Source organism: Sciurus carolinensis, chromosome 4, assembly GCF_902686445.1.
Source record: "Sciurus carolinensis chromosome 4, mSciCar1.2, whole genome shotgun sequence".
In the NCBI taxonomy this organism is placed as follows: domain Eukaryota; kingdom Metazoa; phylum Chordata; class Mammalia; order Rodentia; family Sciuridae; genus Sciurus; species Sciurus carolinensis.
The window spans coordinates 140,248,928-140,267,779 of NC_062216.1; the positions used below are offsets into that span (position 1 = coordinate 140,248,928).

Sequence of the window (18,852 nt, forward strand, 5' to 3'; positions counted from 1 at the left end):
GCACACATAACGCTGGGTTTGAGGTCTAGCCGGTGCTAGGCGCCGCCAGGCAGCAGCTGAGCTAGCGACCACCTCCTCCTGTCTCCTTTCTCCTCTTTGCTCCCCCTCCCAGGGCGCACTCCAGCTACTCCTTTGGGCTGTCTTCCAGCACTCGTCCTTGTCCCGGGGGCTTTCCAGACAGAAATCGAAGGTGAAAGAAACAAGAGGAGGGCGGGAGGTGGGTAGGAGGGGCCTCCAGCTCCGCGCCGAGTGGGAGGAGTCTCCAGCCTGTCGGGGACAGGGTGGGAGGAGCTTTCGCGGAAGATCTGGGTGGGGAAAGGGGCTGGGCAAACGCGTGATGGAGGGTTGGCCACGCAGGCGCCGGGGGCCGCGTCGAGAACCCCACGCGGGAGCTTCTGGAGTCCCCAGCCACCGCTTCTCACTTCACTGGAGAAGGGGCTGGGGCTGGGAGGGAGCTAATAAAGAGTGAATGTGCTGCAGCCGCTGTGGCGGCCGGAGTCAGTCTCAGCGACACCGGAGCAGTGCGCCCGGGAGGCGGCGAAGGGAGGCGGTTCGCCTTGTCCCTCCCACCCGCCCCTCTTTCTCTCTCTTCCTCCACCTGGTCCCAGAGCCCGGCTGGGTCCGGCCCCTCTGCTCCCATCCCGCACTCTTCCACCTCCTCCGAGTCCCACTCCTCACCTAGGGCTCCCCAAACTGCCATGGGTTAGGGTGGGGGCCGCAAGCCGCGCGAAGGACCAGCCCTGTGCATCCACCGGGGGGCGCGGAGCCCTAACGCCGCTCGCCGCTCGCGAGCGCCGGGCATGGGGAGAGCGGTGTAAGCCCGCACCCGGGAAGGAAGCAGGAGCTGCGGAGATAGGCGCGAGGAGGAGGCGAAGGAGAGGAGCCGTGGATTGGAAGGACCCGAGGGAGGGAGAGGCGGGAGGGTGGGGAAGCGAGGGAAAAGTGAAGCTGGGAGGAGAAGGCGGCGGAAGGTGGGGATTGATGCTTCTGTTTTTTGTTGCCGCTGCTGCCCTCTCGTTGGGAGCCGAGCCGGAGGGAAGGCGGTGGAGAGATGATTGCAGAGTTGGTGAGCAGCGCTCTGGGGCTCGCCTTGTATCTCAACACTCTGAGTGCGGATTTCTGCTATGATGACAGGTAAGGGGGCGAGAGGAAGGGACGATGGCTACATGGGGACTCCACGGTGGCCCTGGAGCCTCCAGCTTTATGGTTGAAGTGCATCTTGGAAGAACTGCTTACGCACCTTTAGCTTTAGGCGACATGTAAACATTAACACCTAAAGCAAACACCCGGGACGCGAGCGCGCTGGGCGGGCTGAGGGAGTTTCCGCTCCTAGTTTGCAGCAGGTTCTCTCTCTCGCTTCTAGCCTGTTGGCAGACGCCTAAGTTTCTTAGCGGAAATCCCGGCAGTTTGGGAAACTGTTTAATGAACGTGTTAAAAAAAAAAAAAAAAAAAAAGTCTTAGGTATTCCTTGGTGCAACAAAAGCACATTAAATGGTTTTTTACCTGTGGGCTGGAAGGAAGCCTCTCCCCGCGCCCAAATAGATCTTCCTTGTACCGTCTCCTTTTATTGATAGGACACTTATTTCCCGAAGTTAAAACGCACGTTTGACAGTTGCCAGAATAGTGAAAAGAGAGACGGTACTCTGCTCCAACTTTTCCCTTTTGACGTGTGCGCTAGTTTGGGCGAAGATAATGCTGCTGATTGTATCTCCCGCTCCCCAGCCTCCTTCACCAATCGATTGGGCAGCACTTTATAAAACCCTTGGCTTCCATTTCTGTTTGGGAGTTTTGCATTAGGCATTAGTGATTCTCTTGTGCTAATTGGGGAAGAAGACGCCCCTAGAGACTGATTTGTCTTCTGCATTTAGGTTAGTTTGGGTGGCTAATGAGACCCGAACTGTGTTGTCAAAGAAACTGCATTGATTCCTGGAAAATGTCACAGTTGTGCTGGTGTCTCTACCTATTTTTTAAACTTTGTTAGTGTTTAGAAGCTAATGAAAAGCTCCAATAGCCATTAGGGAAAATTCCAATTTGTGCCTTTCCGGTGACTTAATCTGATTACAATTAAAACAGATGCATAATTAAAATATATTAGGGAGAACAGCACGCCTGGCTAAACTTATTAACTGTCCTGGGGTGTTTCATGCTCCATTGAAATTAAACCATCCAAAAAGTGAGCACAGATTTACTTTGACAGCTTTTCAGCAGCCTCTTTGGACTATGGAAAGTGAATGGGTCCCCAGGGTTAGGGTGAGGCAGAGTGAACTTAAGCAAAGTGGTCCATAGGAAGGGAGGTGAAGGCAGACTCTTCTTCTGGTGCTAATTAGCCATATTCTATATTTTTTCCTGCATCTGATCTCCAGCTAAAAGCATGTTCATGGATGTATGCGTATGCTTTAAATCTGTAAGTCTTGGTTCACACCCACATGTCTGTTATAAAGTCTGCTGATAATAGATATGAGAACATCCTGCAAGTCCTTCATAATGCATATTATGTAGTGTCTGTCAGAAGCCAATTGATAAGAAGGCACTAGTGACATAAACTTTTCCTCAACTTTTAAACAGTGTACTGATTTTAGCAGTTATGCTACAAGCTCTGACAAATGGTCTGTGTGTAAGAGTGAGGTGAGCTGAACTGGCTCTCTTTTGTCTAGTTTAGTATGATGTTGCACCTGCTATTTATTGGGCACTTGTGGAAAACAGTCCTTGTTTCTAAAGATGGGTGACTTTTTGTTAAAATGAGCTCAGTGATGAATTTGGCCAGTTGCTGGCTTTGTTGGGGACAGTTTGAATAGTGAGCATTTAGACCAGTATTATAGAGTTTATAAAATATAAATATTATATTATTATCTGTGTTACTGTCATCATTGTAGAACACTGTGATAAACCAACCATTCCTATTGTATGCTCCCCTTGATTGTTGTCCAGTTTTTAAAAGAGTATGTGTCAAGGGACAGGGTTCTTTAAGAATTAAGGCTAAAACTAAACTAAATGTGCAAATACATTTTGTGTATGCTTTTAATCATGAGTCAAAAATGTTAGAACTTTGTAACTTTGGAAGAATGGTGTGGGTGTGATGATAAATTAGTTGTGCTTTGATGGTTGGCATTTGTTACAAGTTCTTCACATACTGTATGTAGGTCAAACTGAGTGTTAAAATTCCTGACTTCTATTTTCTAGCTACACAGATGAATTTAGTGTGATGATTTGCTCATATCATCTAATGGATAGCATGTTCAATATAATATATAGACATTATATGCTGATATAATGTTGAAGGCCTGAAATATGCATCATACTTTGCTACAATTTAAAAAGGACATTTTACCCAGAATTCTTAGCAGAACTATATGTGCCACCATGTATTGTTAAAAATATGAAATCTTAAGAATAGCAAGCTTCATTTTTATGTATTTTAGGGATTTTAGGATAAATATTAATGGAGCCCTGAGCTTATTTGATGCATGCATAGCACATTAAAGTGATTAATTGCCAAGGTGCACTGTAAGTTGTCTTTTCAAATATGCTTTTCTAAGTACTATAACTCACTGGTGTGTGAAAGAGGACAAGAGCTAGGGAGCCAAGTGGAAACTTCAGGATGATGATAATGTGTTTATTTCCACTACTTCATTTTAGACTACAAGGATTCATGTTTAAAATGTTGCTTAAATTGCCATCTGTGGATTCTGCTGCCCCCCAGGAACTTTTGTGAAATACAGTTGTGTAAGGAGAAGTCAATTCTTGAAGTGAAGAGAGAAGTGTTCTAGGGGAGAGAGAGATTGCTCTTATGTCTGACTTGCCTAACTAAATCAAGACTCTGCGTTTTAGCCTGAAGAATCTGGCATATATTTTAGGAGGACTTTATGTTGTTGGAGCTTAAGCATTATTGCTGTGGTACTTCTCAAAGTTATCATTTCTTTTAAATATAGTGATCGAGTTTACTTTATAAACTGTATATATAATTACTTGTCAATGTTTGATGTAGCATGGTTGAAATTAAGTGGTAACATGAAACTTCTTAAAGTGAAATCAATTTCCCTATGGTAAAATTTAATATTTTACAAGTGTTTCTGTGCTGAACTTAAGAATATGTCTATGATGTGTTGAAACAAACAGTAGAAGAGTAGCATTCACAGGATCTGATGAGAAGGCATATATGGTTTCAGCTGTGTTCTCCCTCCCCTTACATTCAGTGTGGTATAATGACTATGTTAAATCTTAAATTGTGGTTAGAGTAAAATTGGAATTATAAATATGCAATCTTTGCCAAATTTAAGTCATGTTGCATATGACTTCTTGAAGGAAGCTCTCTCTTATTTTCTGGAGAAGTTTGGTGTTTAGGCCAGTGGAAAAAATATGCTGACCCCAAATTCTCTGTTCTCTTATATACTTGCTGACAATGACATGCATCATTTTCCCTCCTTCCTCTTTAAAAATACTATGATGAGTTTCTCATGGAAATAACACTACGAGAGGAGTCAGTGTACTTCACAACAAACAAAGGTAAAGTGTGAGCTTGTTGAAGTCTGATTTCGTTTTGCGCGTATCATCTCATTGATGACATGTCCTCTGATGACATATGGACAAGATAAAAATGTAGTTTCTGCATGTTTTTAATTCTCTCATGAGTAAAACAATTCATTAGTTAAAAAAAAGACAACTTGGGGTTTTGAAAGTGAAAAAAATATTTGTCACTTGTCTGAATAATTTTTTTCTTACTGCTCATTTTGCTTTTGTGAAACCCAGCCAGGATCATTAATATTACTTATAGCCCTCTTAGTTATTGTTTTGTACAATAACTGTGTGAACTTAGGAGAAACAATTTCACAGTAGAAATTTCTACTCTAGAATTAAAAGTACTCAAAATGGTTAATAGCACATCCCTGGTTTAATTTTCATTTGGATATAAATTTAAGTTTAGGTTTTTATAGAAACACTAGATAAGATTTTTTTTCATAGTGATTTTGATTAACTATATAAAATGAGGGAATGGAAGATTTAAAGCATATTAGCAGATTTTTTAAAAACTTTTTTTGTTTTGGTACAGGTTATTGAACCCAATAGTGCTCAACCATTGAGCCACATCCCCAGCCCTTTTTATTTTTTATTTTGAGACAGGGTCTTGCTAAGTTGCTCAGTACCTCACTAAGTCATTAGTTGCTGGGATTACAGGAATGTGCCACTGTCCAGCTAAAACTTTATATTCCCCTAAAAATATTCAACTATTCCTTCTACTAGGTCTTTTAGTGTTACTGTTAGTTTGGGTTTTGACCAGGTAATAAGAATCCTTTGTCAAAAGATCAATCAGTCATTCTATTATTCTCTTTAAAAGTTCTTTTTAATAGATTTGCCTTAGGCATTCTAGTAGTATTATGTAAAAATTCCAGTATGTTTAAGCATTGAAGGCATGCCTGGCATTTAGTAAACACAGTGAGAAAGAATTACTGAGAAATATGGGACAATTTTGCTTTGTACCTAAGGTTGTCTCATCAGGTAATTATCAGATGAAGCCAGAGTATATGAAAGTATTTTTTTACCCTTTGTTTTCCTTCCCAGTTTATAATACACTGAAAAAACAATGTATTTGGGAAGAATTTATAGTTTATGAACTATTTTATATGGTATTTTTTTCCTAGCTGATTTGGTTGTTTAAACATGTCTGTTTGCAAATGGTTCATCTTGCTATTTTGAACAAATGTAACAATTGTTGGTAAATTAGAAATAAAATGAGGTGAAGTCTGTATGGACTGCTTTGCTTTACCTGCATTGAGCCCGTCACATGGCATTTATCATAGCAAATGACCCAAATACAAGCCCTGACTGGACGTGCACAAATGCCAAAGGGAAAATTGCTTGCCAGCCATCTGTCCCTTAGTTGTTTTCATACATGGTTGCATGCAAACACACACACACACACACACACACACACACACACACACACACAATCATTAATTTACATTGATGGTGCTATGGGCTGTTGTCTTGTAATCTGCACTTAGTTGGTCAGTGCTAGTGTGCCCCTGTGCTAACACTGAATTCTCTGCTATAATTCTGAAATAGCTACAACCTTTTGGATTCAAACATGAGTTAGGAGCACAGTTTGTCTTCCTAATGTCTTTGGTTGATGCTTAACACACTAAAAGCACTTGTTTAAAATGCTCGCGATGGTGTGACTGTTTATCATAAGACTAAGGGTGCATTACCTCTAAATCAGACACCTTCACAGTATTAGTAAAGGACAGAGTTTGCCCTTAAGGCACACTGAAAAGTCTCTGGCTGACAAACATGCATTATTATAACTTTATTATCCTCACCCAAAGTGCTTTTAACGTACTAACATTCATCCTTTAAACTTTCTGGTCCTCTCTTGGGATCTTGGTGGTGTATCAGCTTTGCATACTTATTTTAGTGGCTTTACAAAATTGACAAGTGTGTCAACCTTGAAGGAAAGGACTGGTGGGCTTTTTAAAATATAAATACCTCTACAAATAGCTCTCCTCACTTAGGGAATTAGTTTTTAAAGAAAAAAGTGGAGTGACATATCATTGGAACTGCTTACCTTCAGTTTTTCTTAGGATGAAAGAGGTGTAATATTTTGGTTATGTACAGGTGTAATTATGTGCAATGCTAGATGATTTCTTTGAAGACATGATTTGTATGTGCTTTTGAGGGATAAACTTCTATATTCAGTAGGTCGCTAATTATGAATAATACTAGATGGGCTGCTTTTGTATGTGGAGCACAATACAGCAGTTGCTCACCCTTGGTATCAAGCCTACCGCCAAATGTTGTCCTTTCCTGCCTGCATTCTAGCAGGTAAAGTATTTGCATCTGGGATTTTTGTGATAGACCTATAAAAATGCTGAAATAGCCTCTCACTTAAATATTCGTCTTTCTTTAGTTAACTTTTAATTTCATATTCATGTCTGTATTCATGGACATTCATGTTTTAAACTTTTTATTGGGACTCTGTTACCTTCTTCCCCAGAACATTGTGTTGCGATTAGAACCTATGGTGGAGGCTTAGCCTAGCCTTATTTTTGGTCTGGTTCTGTTGGCACTTTATTCACAGGTGTGAGAGCTTTGCAGTGTCTCTCCCAAAGTAGTTGTCCAGTTTACTTGTTTTCCTTCGATGTCTGCAGTGACTGAACTCTCCTATTAACCAGATTTGCCTTAACTGGACATAGGGATTAAAGACTTTTGCCTCAGAGATTTTTGGCTATATTATCTAGGCCATTAATTCCAACAAGATATGACATTATAAAATTTCTTTCAATCACTCTTCCTTCCTTTTTTTCCTTTCTGAGAGCTTAGCTTTTCAATCACATTTGTCAGTTTCCCTGGCATTCAAAGTTTCTAGAATGAAAACTGTAATTCATGTCAGTCTTGCAGAAACTTTTCAGGATTATTTCTTTGGGTTTACAACTATGACCTTTTCTTTTTACAGATAACTGGGAAACAAGTAAATCTTGCTACACAGAAGATTTTTGAGGAAAGCAGGAACATTGAAATGTTTATTTTCAAAATTTGGCATTCAAATGGTTGTCATGTTTTTAGAGTAGTTTATTTTATTTAAAATGAACTTTTCATAAATATAGTTAATTTGCCTAAAAAAGTATATTTATATCTGTATATCTGGAGATTGAACCCAGGGATGCTTTACCACCAGGCTACATCCCCAGTCTTTTTTATTTTTATTTGAGATGGGGTCTCATTCAATTGTTGAGGGTTCCCCCCACTAAGTTGCAGAGGCTGGACTTGAACTTGTGACCTTCCTTCCTCAGCCTCCCTAGTTGGTGGGATTATAGGCAAGCATCAGAGTACCTGGCTTATTCCTTATTCATACCTGGTTATGAATATTCCACATTTGCTTGACACTAAACTACTATATCCATGTTAGAAGTACCTTAGTGTTTGGCAGAAGAAATGCTTTTTGCTTACGATAATTTGATATAGGCTTGATTTCTTTACTGGTCCATTTTGTGATATCAGAGTTAGACAGGGTATGAAGTGTGGCATAGAATGTAGTTACAGTCAAGGTGACTGGCTAAATTACATGATTTGTCAAATGAAACACACATTAGTGCCCTTAAAATTGCAGCGCTGTGCTAGGTGTTGTGGTCAAATAAAATGTTACTGTCAGATCTCTTTGATTTTGATGATTAGCCTTCATTTCTGTGGAATTTATTAGGATCCATTTGTAATTACTCCTCAAAGCATCAAGTTGGAATATGAGATGACTGTAGGTATATACTCGTGGTTTATTTAATTAGAAAATGTGTATAAAAAGATTGCCTTGGGGGGACATTCATGGAGATTTGAACTGAAAAAGTTACAGGTTTTGATAATGAAAAGTGCTTTTTTTTCCTAATGGTAATTCCAGAGATCACTGATTTCTTTAAAAGTAGGTAAGTTTAGATAAGTTTGACTGTACTAGCCTACAAGTTCACTTGGCATAATTTTGGAGTACTTTAACTTCAAAGGATATGTTATGTGCTGAGGAGTGGCCACTGGGGCGCAATATGGCTCTTGACATTTTGAACAGTATTAAATGATGAACTAAAATATTTCAAATAGCCATGTTTCAACATTGTTTAAAAATCCAGTGGGAAGAATGGTGGTCCCTATAACCCTGCATACTTGAAATTCTTTGGGTATTAATTTTTAAATGCATTTCATAAGTTGATTTCTTACAAAACAAGTTTAGCATAAATAAGATGAGTAGAATCTTTACAGCTATGTCTTATGAAATTTTATTTTATTTTTCAATTGCTTTTAAGTATTCTGTAAAGAAGTGGGAAGGATTCGAACCACAGCCCCGTTTTTTTGCTTTCATGGTACCAGTTAGGTTATACGTTTATTAATAAGTATGTTGTTATAAAGCATATTGTTTTGGAGCTTCTGTTGCAAACCCAAGATTACAAAACCAGTGTTTTAAGAGAGGCAGATAAGTGAAAACACTTTGAGAAAAGTAAGCATCTTGTTTTTGTGAATTTCCTATTTGTTCCACAATGAAAGCATGTCCACCCTGCTCTCTTGTCTGTTAGTGGTGTTTCTTGGATTAAATATGAGAGTCAATAGTTAAGCCCTTAGTAAGGCTCCTCATGAGGGAACAGGGACTTATTGAATGTCTGTGCATGTTGAAGTGACAGCCCTGTATATTGTGTGCTCTGCAGGGGTGCTGTAGGTGATGGCCACAGAGATCACATTCACAGGCCTGCTGCCTTCCTCATTTTGGGGTAGATGCTTGTCATTACAGAGCCATCTGAGAGAGGAGATTCTCAGATGGTACTAGAAGCTGCAGTGAACCGTAATGATTCCCTTGGGACATTTCTACCTGCTCATTGTTTCCTACACTGCTTTTTGGCTACTCCTATCTTCCTGTTTTCTGGCTCTTAAACATATGACTGTTTAGCCTGCTACTGGGGCTTGACCCAAGGTCACAACGCTGAGCTACATCTCTAGTTCTTTTTATTTTTATTTTAAGATAGGGTCTCACAGAGTTGCTCAGACTGTCCTTAAATTTGCGATCCTCCTGCCTCAGCCTCCTGAGTTGGCTGGTTTACAGGCCTGTGCCTGTGCCCCTTGGCCTGCTGCTTTTGATATCTTAAGGTAGAATACTGTGTCCACATCTTTTTTTTCCAAGTGTGTTTCCTTTGAAACAGGTTACTTTTCTCCTCCCACAAATAATTAACTATAGGACTGTTTACCCAAAGCAATTGAAAAGAGCTCATTTTGACAAAGCAAGCTTCTAATGACAAATATTCCAACTATAAATTTACAGAAGAAAGGTTTTCAGGTGATGAAAAAGTTTAATCAGGCAAAAAGACATTTTTATTTGCAGAAATAGGCCCTTTAGAGGGAGGCAATTATTTATAGCTGATGTGAAAAACTGGTATACCTGAATTCATCTGGTAAACTGCATTTAAAATAGGAAGGTTATTCTTGTTATTCTATTGAAGGAAAAAAAATTGCACTGAATTGTGTCACTGAATTTATATTAACGAAGCATGGTTTTATAGTTTAACTCACTCTTCTAGGGAAACATGCTACTTTACTCAAAGTGAATTTGGGATTTGAATAAAAATCTCCAAAGATATTAAAGTCTTTGAAATAGGTCTGAACTTCTGCATTTCTATTATTTCTGAAATGACCAACTATAGTTAAAATACCTCATTAAAAGTGATCGCTTTTGGATTCTACCTTGTACCTCTGCTTGAGTTTTTCTTTTTCCCTTTTCAAAACAGTGTTTTTTAATTTTGTTCTGTATCAAAGAGAAAGTTCCATTGTTTTAAAACCTCTTCTATGTCTCTGGCATGAATAATGTCAACTATTTCTGTGAGAGAGTTTTCGATGGCTACTTTTAAATGTTCTAGTGGTTGATGTTGAGGTTGCCAATGGCAGGCAAGGTGGTTTAGACTGGTCCTCTCTTGTAGCTTGCTTCCCTGTGTTCATAAGGGTAATTTAGTTTAAGAAAAGAAAAAAAAATTGAAGTTGGCAGAAACCTCTAGTTTCTTGAAACTAGGTGGTAGTTCCTAAGCCTCCCTTAAAAAGTCATTGAGGGCTGGGGTCGTGGCTCAGTGGTAGAGCACTTACCTGGCTCTGGGTTTGATTCTCAGTACCACGTATAAATAAATGAATAAAATAAAGGCCTATCAACATCTAAAAAATATTTAAAAAAACATTGACATGGGCGTTTGCTGGCTTTCTTTTTATGTATGCGCACGTGAGTCTAGATCAGCTCTTCCTAAACTTCAGTCTATATGGGAATCAAATGCAGATTCTGCCTGAAATAGGTCTGAACTTCTGCACTTCTGTTATTTCCAGGTGCTGCAGATGCTATAGGCTTATGAACCACACTTTGGATAATAGGCTTTATTTTATTTAAATATATTATGAATCAGCTTAGTGATTTACAGGATCTTTGGAAAGGCTGCCTAAATTCCTGGGTCAAAAAAGGTTGAGGGTAGGTGTTTCTCTTCTGCCTAGAAGGTTAGCCAGTGTATTCACTCTGTGCTTCATTTTTGCTCTTTTACTTGCTCTATAAAGACATCTTCCATAAGTTGATCATATGGGTTTAAGTTTTTAAATTTTTTAAAATACTTTTTTGGAACTGAGGATTGAATCCAGGGGTATGTAAACAGAGTCACATCCCCAGCCTTTTTTATTTTTTGAGACATGGTCTTGCTAAGTTGCTTGGGGCCTTGCTAAATTGCTAGGACTGATCTTGAACTTGCCATCCTCCTGCCTCGGTTGTCCAAGCAGCTGGGATTACAGGTGTGTGTCACGAAGCCTGGCTAGTTTTTAAATTTTAAAAGGTGAAAAGCATGTTAAAATTCTGGAAGATAATCTTTATTGAAATGTGTGTCATCATCATATACAAGAATACCATCTTTGTAAAGTAAGTGTATACAGATACTGAATTCTGAATTTGACAAACTGATATAGTTGCCTTGGTATAATCCTGAGGTCTAGTTCCCTTGGGGCAAGAAAAACCTTTATTGGCAACAAGCTTGCAAACTGGGAGATAAGTCTTTTCATCCAAAACAAAACAATACAACACAACTGTCTTGGTTAGGGGGTCACAGGCCAAGGCTTATGTAGAAATTTTGGGAGGTACATTTTTAGTCTGTGACAGGTGCTTGGAGGCCAGTGTGGTCATAAATTTCGTGGTATTCTGCTTTTCTGACCCACATGCAAATATTTCTGAGGGTCACCAAATGTTCTGTGTTCTGTAACTCTAAAGAAAGTTACTAAGTAGAACTTTTCTTGTTTCAGGAATGGCTAACATTGCAGTTAATACAAAACAGGGGAGAACAAAAGATAACTTTTCCTGGAGAATAGTTTTAGTTAGGCAGCTTCAAACAGAGGTATTGTCTCATGTATAGCAGAGATATTGGGAGACTAAATATACTGCTTAGCTACAGTTACCTGCAAAATTAGTGATTTTTAAAGTCATCTAAAAGCAAGTTAAGCTAGATTTTTGTTGTTTTGTTTTGAGATTTTCCCTAGTTTCATTGGGCTTATTAATTGAAGAGGTCCTGATGCCTAAACTGAGTCTCTAGAGTCAGTATCTATTGGTTCGTGTTTCTGCTGAACAATCTATTTTAAGAAAATTTGGTGTGCATTTCATGAAGACTTTATAAAGTTCAGGCAGGCAGCAGAGTATAAAAGTTTATGCAGCTGAGAGTGTGAAAGAAATTTACAGATGATATTCAGGCATTTGGATAATGATATTGGGTGAAGGTTTCTACATAGTATTGGAAATGCTTGGGCCTGGGTTGCAGATGCAGCTAGGTAGTAGAGTACCTGCCTAGCATGCACAAGGCCCTAGGATTGATCCTCAGCAGTGGGGTTGGGTATTGGGGGAGAAAGAAGAAAAGCAGTCTTGGACTTCTATGATTTTTTTAACCTAGTGCACTTGAACTTTAGCTTTCAGGCACCTGGGGGATTTTTGAATAGGTGAATGCCTCATAAAACTGAAATTTAAACATCCTACTTATAGAAATCTTTTTAAAGAACCCATGCAAAACTGAGTTATATTTTCTTTGTTCTTTTTAAAATACTTTATGTGCTATATAGTATTATAGTATTGAGGTAGTATTGTGAACGAACACTAGACTAAGAAAAAAGGTTAGGGTTTTAGTCTTGGAATTATCACTTGACTAGCTAAGTGCTTGAGGTCTTCAGCTCTCTTGAACTCTGTATTTTAATTGCTCAGGAAGTGAGAATAATAATAACTGCTGACCACAGAGTGAGGATCAAATTCAATGGTATGATGGATGTTCTCTGTGGTTTTAAAAAGCTGCGTCGTTACATACTTAGATGTAATGTGTTGGACTGGAGGACTGAATGACTCAATTAATCACTGGATATGGAGTGTCTCACTCTTCACCCTGGGAACAGAGCTACTCTTTACTTCCTTGATGTAGCTAATTTTTTCACTCAGTCTATAGTTGAACTCCTGCCGTCCAAAGCTTTTATTGTATATCATATCTTCCTTCTCCCCCAATCCGCCACTTCTGCTTATCTTTATCCACTTGTGTGGCCAGTAGTCCCTAGTCTGTCCACATCAGCAGTTCTTGCTCTCTTCTATTTCTTTTCTGTTGCTTTTCCTATGTTTTTATCTCTGTGCATAAAGGCTTATTTAGACATTCTAGCCAATTTTTCTTTTTGAGTGTAAAATGACCAATTTGGGTGCATCAAGTGTGAAAAATTTTGATACTTTGGTTCTTCTTGGCAGAATTTGTTACTGCTAGTGCTATGGTCTCCTTTATCACTTTTTCTTTTGGGGGTAGATTCATATTTGGTGCATTTCTGGTGGCCTTGTGTTTAGAAAAGCTGTATGATTGGTAACTTCGAGTTTTTCTACATTGAGGTGTTTGTGTTCATCAGTTGTGTGTTGAGAATTTGGAGTAAACGTGCTTAGCATGTGTGCTGAATGGCAGTGTCTAACATCGAGGCCTGGTGGTGTTAGTGATTTCAAATAGGTTTTTTTCTCAGAACTTTTCAAGCAACAGGATGTTTGAGTAAAGATTTTAAGAACTTTGGAATCAGACAATCTAGAGTTTTAATCCCAGAACTGTTTCTTAACTTATGGTGATTTTGATTGTGTTAATAAAACTCTTTTAGCCTACTTCCTGTTCTATAGAATGAGGATGGTTCTGCTTACTACATGAAGTTATTGGGAGAATGTAATGAGATAAGTTACATAAAGAATATGGTAATATATGCAGTTTTGAGGATATTGATTAAATATTTCTCTTAATCAAGAAATTTTCTTTGGCTAGACATGGTGGCACACATCTGTAATTCTAGCTTTGTGGGAGACCAAGGCAGAATTATCACAGCCTGGGCAACTTAGACGGAACATTTCTCAAAATAAGAAGATAAAAAGGGCTGGGGAGATAGCTCAGTGTTAGAGTGATTACTTAGGATGTATAAGAACCAAGATTCAATCCCTGGTACCATTCAAATTAAAAAAAAAAATTATCATCACTAGCTGTGTTGCTGACAGATTAAGAAAATACCGTATAGTAGTATCTGAAAGATTTATAAAGCAAATAAGAATTCTTCTTAAAAACAAATATGCAAAACTTAAACATTTCTAACAATATTTAACATTATATTTCAGACAACATAACTAAAAAGGTCCAATGAACTGTAAAAATTAAATAATAATTTTGGAATTTAATTTTCATCCTGAATTTTAAACTGAGAGAAACTTAATCATTTTACAGACACGGATCTATGCATGCATGCACACACACAAATTTTGCTAAGAAATTGCAGTGAATAGTTAAAAGTATACAGAAAACGTAACAAGCTGTCTTCTATATTCTTTACTGTAATCAACTTATTCTTTTAAATTGAATGGTATGATATATGAAAACATATGTAAAATTATGATTTTTTAGCATTTTTAAAGAATGATTTCACTCTATGGTGTACAACATAGACAATGACTCATCCTAGTGAAAATACATAGTCATTTTTGGTTCTGTTGGAAAAGATGATGTTAAGGGTTATCTCAAATCTCAGAAATACTTTATATACCCTTTGGTTTACAGTGAGCAGAATCGAATATGAAAACTCTGAAATCTTTTTTGGGAAGCTTTTTCTCCCTCTTGTTGCTTGCATTCCCATTAGGATGTACAATTTGCATTAATTTATTTACAAATAGTTCTGCTTTTAAGAATATTGAGCTGACTCTTAGTTAAAGCAGATTTTCACATGTTTACTTTAACATTTTGCTAAGGATTCCTATTCCAAGAGAATACATGTTGCCTTGAAACACTAACACTTGTCCTCACCCCAAACTCCCCTAGAAAACTTTCCCTCCTAAAGTACAGGAGAGGTAAGCAGGTTGAAGGTGAGCCATTGCCATGTTGGAATTAGGCTGAATCTTTTTAAAAAGTCAGGGAGTAGCTCTGATTCCTGGAGTCCCTTCTAATTTAGAACAGGTCACAGTTGCTCAATGATGGGTTTGGGTTTATTTGCCTAAGAAATATACTTGAAATTGGCTATTTGGGGCACTTACAATGTTTTGAGTTAAAACATTGGCTACATGGCCACACATAACATGGGAAGCAAGGTGGAGTAACACCACACACCATCTCATCGGAAAGTGTATAACTCAGCTACAGTCCTCATTCATTTTTATTGCTTAGGTGTTACCTTATTCTCAGCTGGATTGTTTACTCTGTTCCTGTTGATAACTAAATTCTAACAGCAAGTGGCAAACTCCTAGAAGTGAGAGCACTTTTGGTTCTTGTTGGAGAGCAGCCTAGTTTTCTCTGGTGCACATCTGTTTTTTGGGGAACATTTTTAGAATATTCAGGTGAGGATTCTCCTAGTATTTTAATATTCTGGTTTCTGATAATTTTTAAAAAATGCAGACATATGGTTTTTAAGTTATTAAAGCCAAGCAACAAATAGATTTTGCTGAGATTTTGTGATTCTCAGCTCTTTGGAATTAATTTTAATTGGTTCAAGAAACCCATAATTCTAGACCTTATTAAACATGCTTTCCCTATAAATTTTTAGAACAAAAGAAAAGGCCAGCAACTGTGTTTGAATTGGAAGGTATGATTATTTATTATGAGGGAGGTTAAAAGTGACATCTCTATATAAATGAACTTTGGTGAAATTGAGAGAAAATGACCTGAGGACTTTGCCCCTTTCTTGTTTATGATACATCATTTTATGATGCAGAGGAGAGATGATTTTGGGGAAATTTAGATGGATTTTGTCTTTTTGGGTGGAAAAGAGGGACTATAATGGAAGGTGGATAGTTGTGATTGGGACCTTTACGAAGTTGGAATCAGTAGCAAATAAGTTTCTTGAGGTGAAATCGAGATATGTTAGAATGGAAGTTCTCTGAATCCAACTGTTTGTGATAAAAGCTATTTTTTTTTTTTTTTTTTTTAGAATTCTGAGATATATTGTGATTACATGTTGAATTGGTGTGTCTTATAAAATAGCTTGTTGCTTCTTTCTTTCCTTCCCTCCCTCCCTCCTTCCTTCCTCCTTTTCTTTTTTCCTCCCTTCCTTCCTTCCTCCATTTCTTCTTTCTTTTCTTTTCTTTTTTTTTTTTTCTTTCCTTTTCTTTCTGATACTGAGGTTTGAACTCAAGATTACTTTGCCACTAAACTCTATCCCCAGCCCTTTTTCTCAAACAGGATCTTGCTAAGTTACTGAGGGTCTTACTAAATTGCTGAGGTTGCCCATGAATTTGCAATTCTTCTACCTCATTCTCCTAAGTCCCTGGGATTATAGACGTGTGCCACCGGTCCCGGCATTATTTGTGTTTTTTTTTTTTTAAGGAAAACTTGATCATCATACCAAAATCCTATTTGCTCATCTTTTTTTATTTGGAATTTGAGTTCTGAGAATTAATTGGTTAGTTAAGTGTGTGTGCTGGGGATATAGCTCAGTTGGTAGAGTACATGTATTGCAAGCACAAGACCCTAGTTTCACTCCCCAGCACTGCGGGGAATCGGGGGGGTAAGATGTGTGTGTGTGTGTGTGATTTTTTTTTTTTTTTTTTTATTTCAATTTAAAGCCCAAGAGAGTAAATTTAATGTTAAATCAGATGGTTTATTCATCTAATACATACCTTATAGACTTAAGGTAGACCCTGGGTGATATTAAAAGTTAAATTTATTCTTAATTCTAAGCATAGTCTCAAGTTTAATTTTTATTTTTCCAGTTTTTGCATATGAAAACTAATTGAAAATGAAATTAAAAGATTTCCTTTAAATTATGAGATTTGATAAGAATATTAAAACATAAAAGTCTAAAAAGTATAAAAATTATAAGCCAGAAGTTAGCCCAAATGTTTTTTATTCTTTTAAAAATTTTTGGAAGTATATATAGAAATAGAAAAGTGCTTTGCATGTGGTATATTTATTGCATTTGAAGAAAATCTTTTTGTGGCCAGGCATGGTGACGCATGTCCATAATCCCAGTAGCTCTGGAGGCTGAGGCAGGAGGATTGCAAGTTCAAAGCCAGCCTCAGCAATTTAGTGAGACCCTGTCTCAAAATAAAAAGGGCTGGGGATGAAACTCGGTTGTTGAATGCCTCTGGGTTCAATCCCTGGTACCAAAACCAAACCAAACCAAACCAAAACAAAAATCTTTTTGTGTGTGTCTGTGATCTACTTGTATTTTGAAAATTTTCAGACTGAAATTGCTAGGAATAAATAACACTGCAGCTGTAGTTCTGTTGAAACCTGATTGGTAGTCTCTCTCTAAATCTTTAGGAAATGGCAATTAATGAATGCTTCTTTTGTGAAATAGTATTTGTTTCCATTGACTTAAAGAAAATGATTTGCTTTTTAAGGATTTCTGTCATAGAAAATTACATCAGTTGCTGCTAAGTCTTTGGCACTCTTCAACAAATTTTTGTGCTCTCTCAATAGTGATATTGAGAATGAAAATTATGAAAGCAACGACAACGATTTGGAGATCACTGTCTTTATATTTGGGTCAACTAAAAAGATTTCATTTTTAGTTGCTAATGCCATTGTAGATTGTTTTGGGTATTTTGAGTGCTTATCTCAGGGGCCAGAAATGACTGTTGTTACTAGAAATGATGGAAAGAAAGGTAAAGTAAAGGTGTGTTTACCATTTTAAGTATCCTGATGTTGCAGAGAAAGAGAAGTGATGAGTTATCATCTCTGCTCACAGACAAATATGGTGTGGATGCTTTGGAGTTTGTAATGCCTGTATCGCTACTTGAAATTGTTTTTGAAACTGTATAAAATTATGGTAATTCTAGTCAAAAATTTGGGGGAGAGATTTGATTTTGGTTCATTTTAAATTCAGGAAGTCAGCTCAAATAGGCATTGACCTTTATTTTAGAAGTAAGTCTTTCTTATCTTGAAATTTTCTTTCTCTGAAGAAAACAGCAGTGTGGGATGCTTTCAGTTCAGATCACCCTGTTGTTCTGATGGTAAGCATTTCTGGGTGCTTGACTGCATCGTGAACCATGTCAGCTGTGGGCAGCGACCCGGAGGAAGATGAAGTTCGTAATCTTAAAGAGCACAAGGTCTTGGTAGGGAGGGCACTGAAGTAAACAGGCACAGTTACTCTAAGATCCAGATACAGTTAAGATCTTCCAGCCTGGGAGGGAGGAAGGCACTTGTGAGAGATTATTTTTGAATTGACTCTTGAAGGATAAATAAGAATCAGTTTAATAAGGATGAAGGAGGAGGAGGAGTGTTTGGGGAAATATGTGTAGAAAGAGAAAGGTTTGGTGTCTCAGAGCCGGGCAAAAAGCTAGAGGGAGCTTGAGAAGAAGGGGAAAAGGGAAGAGATGAATTGTTAGGTTGGTGGATCCAGATCACCAAGGGTCTTTTGTTTCATGACAACATTTGGAGAATTGTTTGCAGTAGGTGAAATTTAAAGCAGAGCTGGGAATGGTGACCCATGCCTGTAATCCCAGTGACTCTGGAAACTGAGGCAGGAGGATTCAAGTTCAAGGTCAGGCATAGCAACTTAGTGAGGCCCTGTCTCAAAGCTTAAAATAAAAAATAGAAAGGTTTGGGGATGTGGCTAAGAGGTTAAGCACCTCTGGGTTCAGTCTCTGGTACCAAATAAATCAATGAAAAGGGTTGTGAATGTTGAGTGCCCCTGAGTTTGATCCCTAGTATGACGCCCCCCACTCCAAAAAAAAAGAAGAAGAAAAATAAATTCGTTTAAGGTGATATAGCATTATGTAGGCTAAATGGAATTATATTGGAAGACTTCTATTTCTAGTTATGATGAGGATTAAAATAAGGTAGAAAGAGAGCTAAAGATGAAATTTGAGTATATTAGAAATGGAAAGTTGACTTCACTTGGTAATCA

General features: G+C 38.1%; 1 protein-coding gene across 2 annotated transcripts in view; it reads left to right on the forward strand.

Moving 5' to 3' along the window:
• The first annotated feature begins 332 nt into the window (after nucleotides 1-332).
• Nucleotides 333-18,852, forward strand: part of Tmtc2 (transmembrane O-mannosyltransferase targeting cadherins 2) — a 379,905-nt gene continuing 361,385 nt past the window's right edge. For both annotated transcript variants that reach the window (XM_047549588.1, XM_047549591.1), the window contains exon 1: nucleotides 333-1,134. In XM_047549588.1, the coding sequence (XP_047405544.1) occupies nucleotides 1,052-1,134 (83 nt within the window). In that variant the 5' untranslated portion in view covers nucleotides 333-1,051. The remainder of the gene's footprint in view (nucleotides 1,135-18,852) is intronic.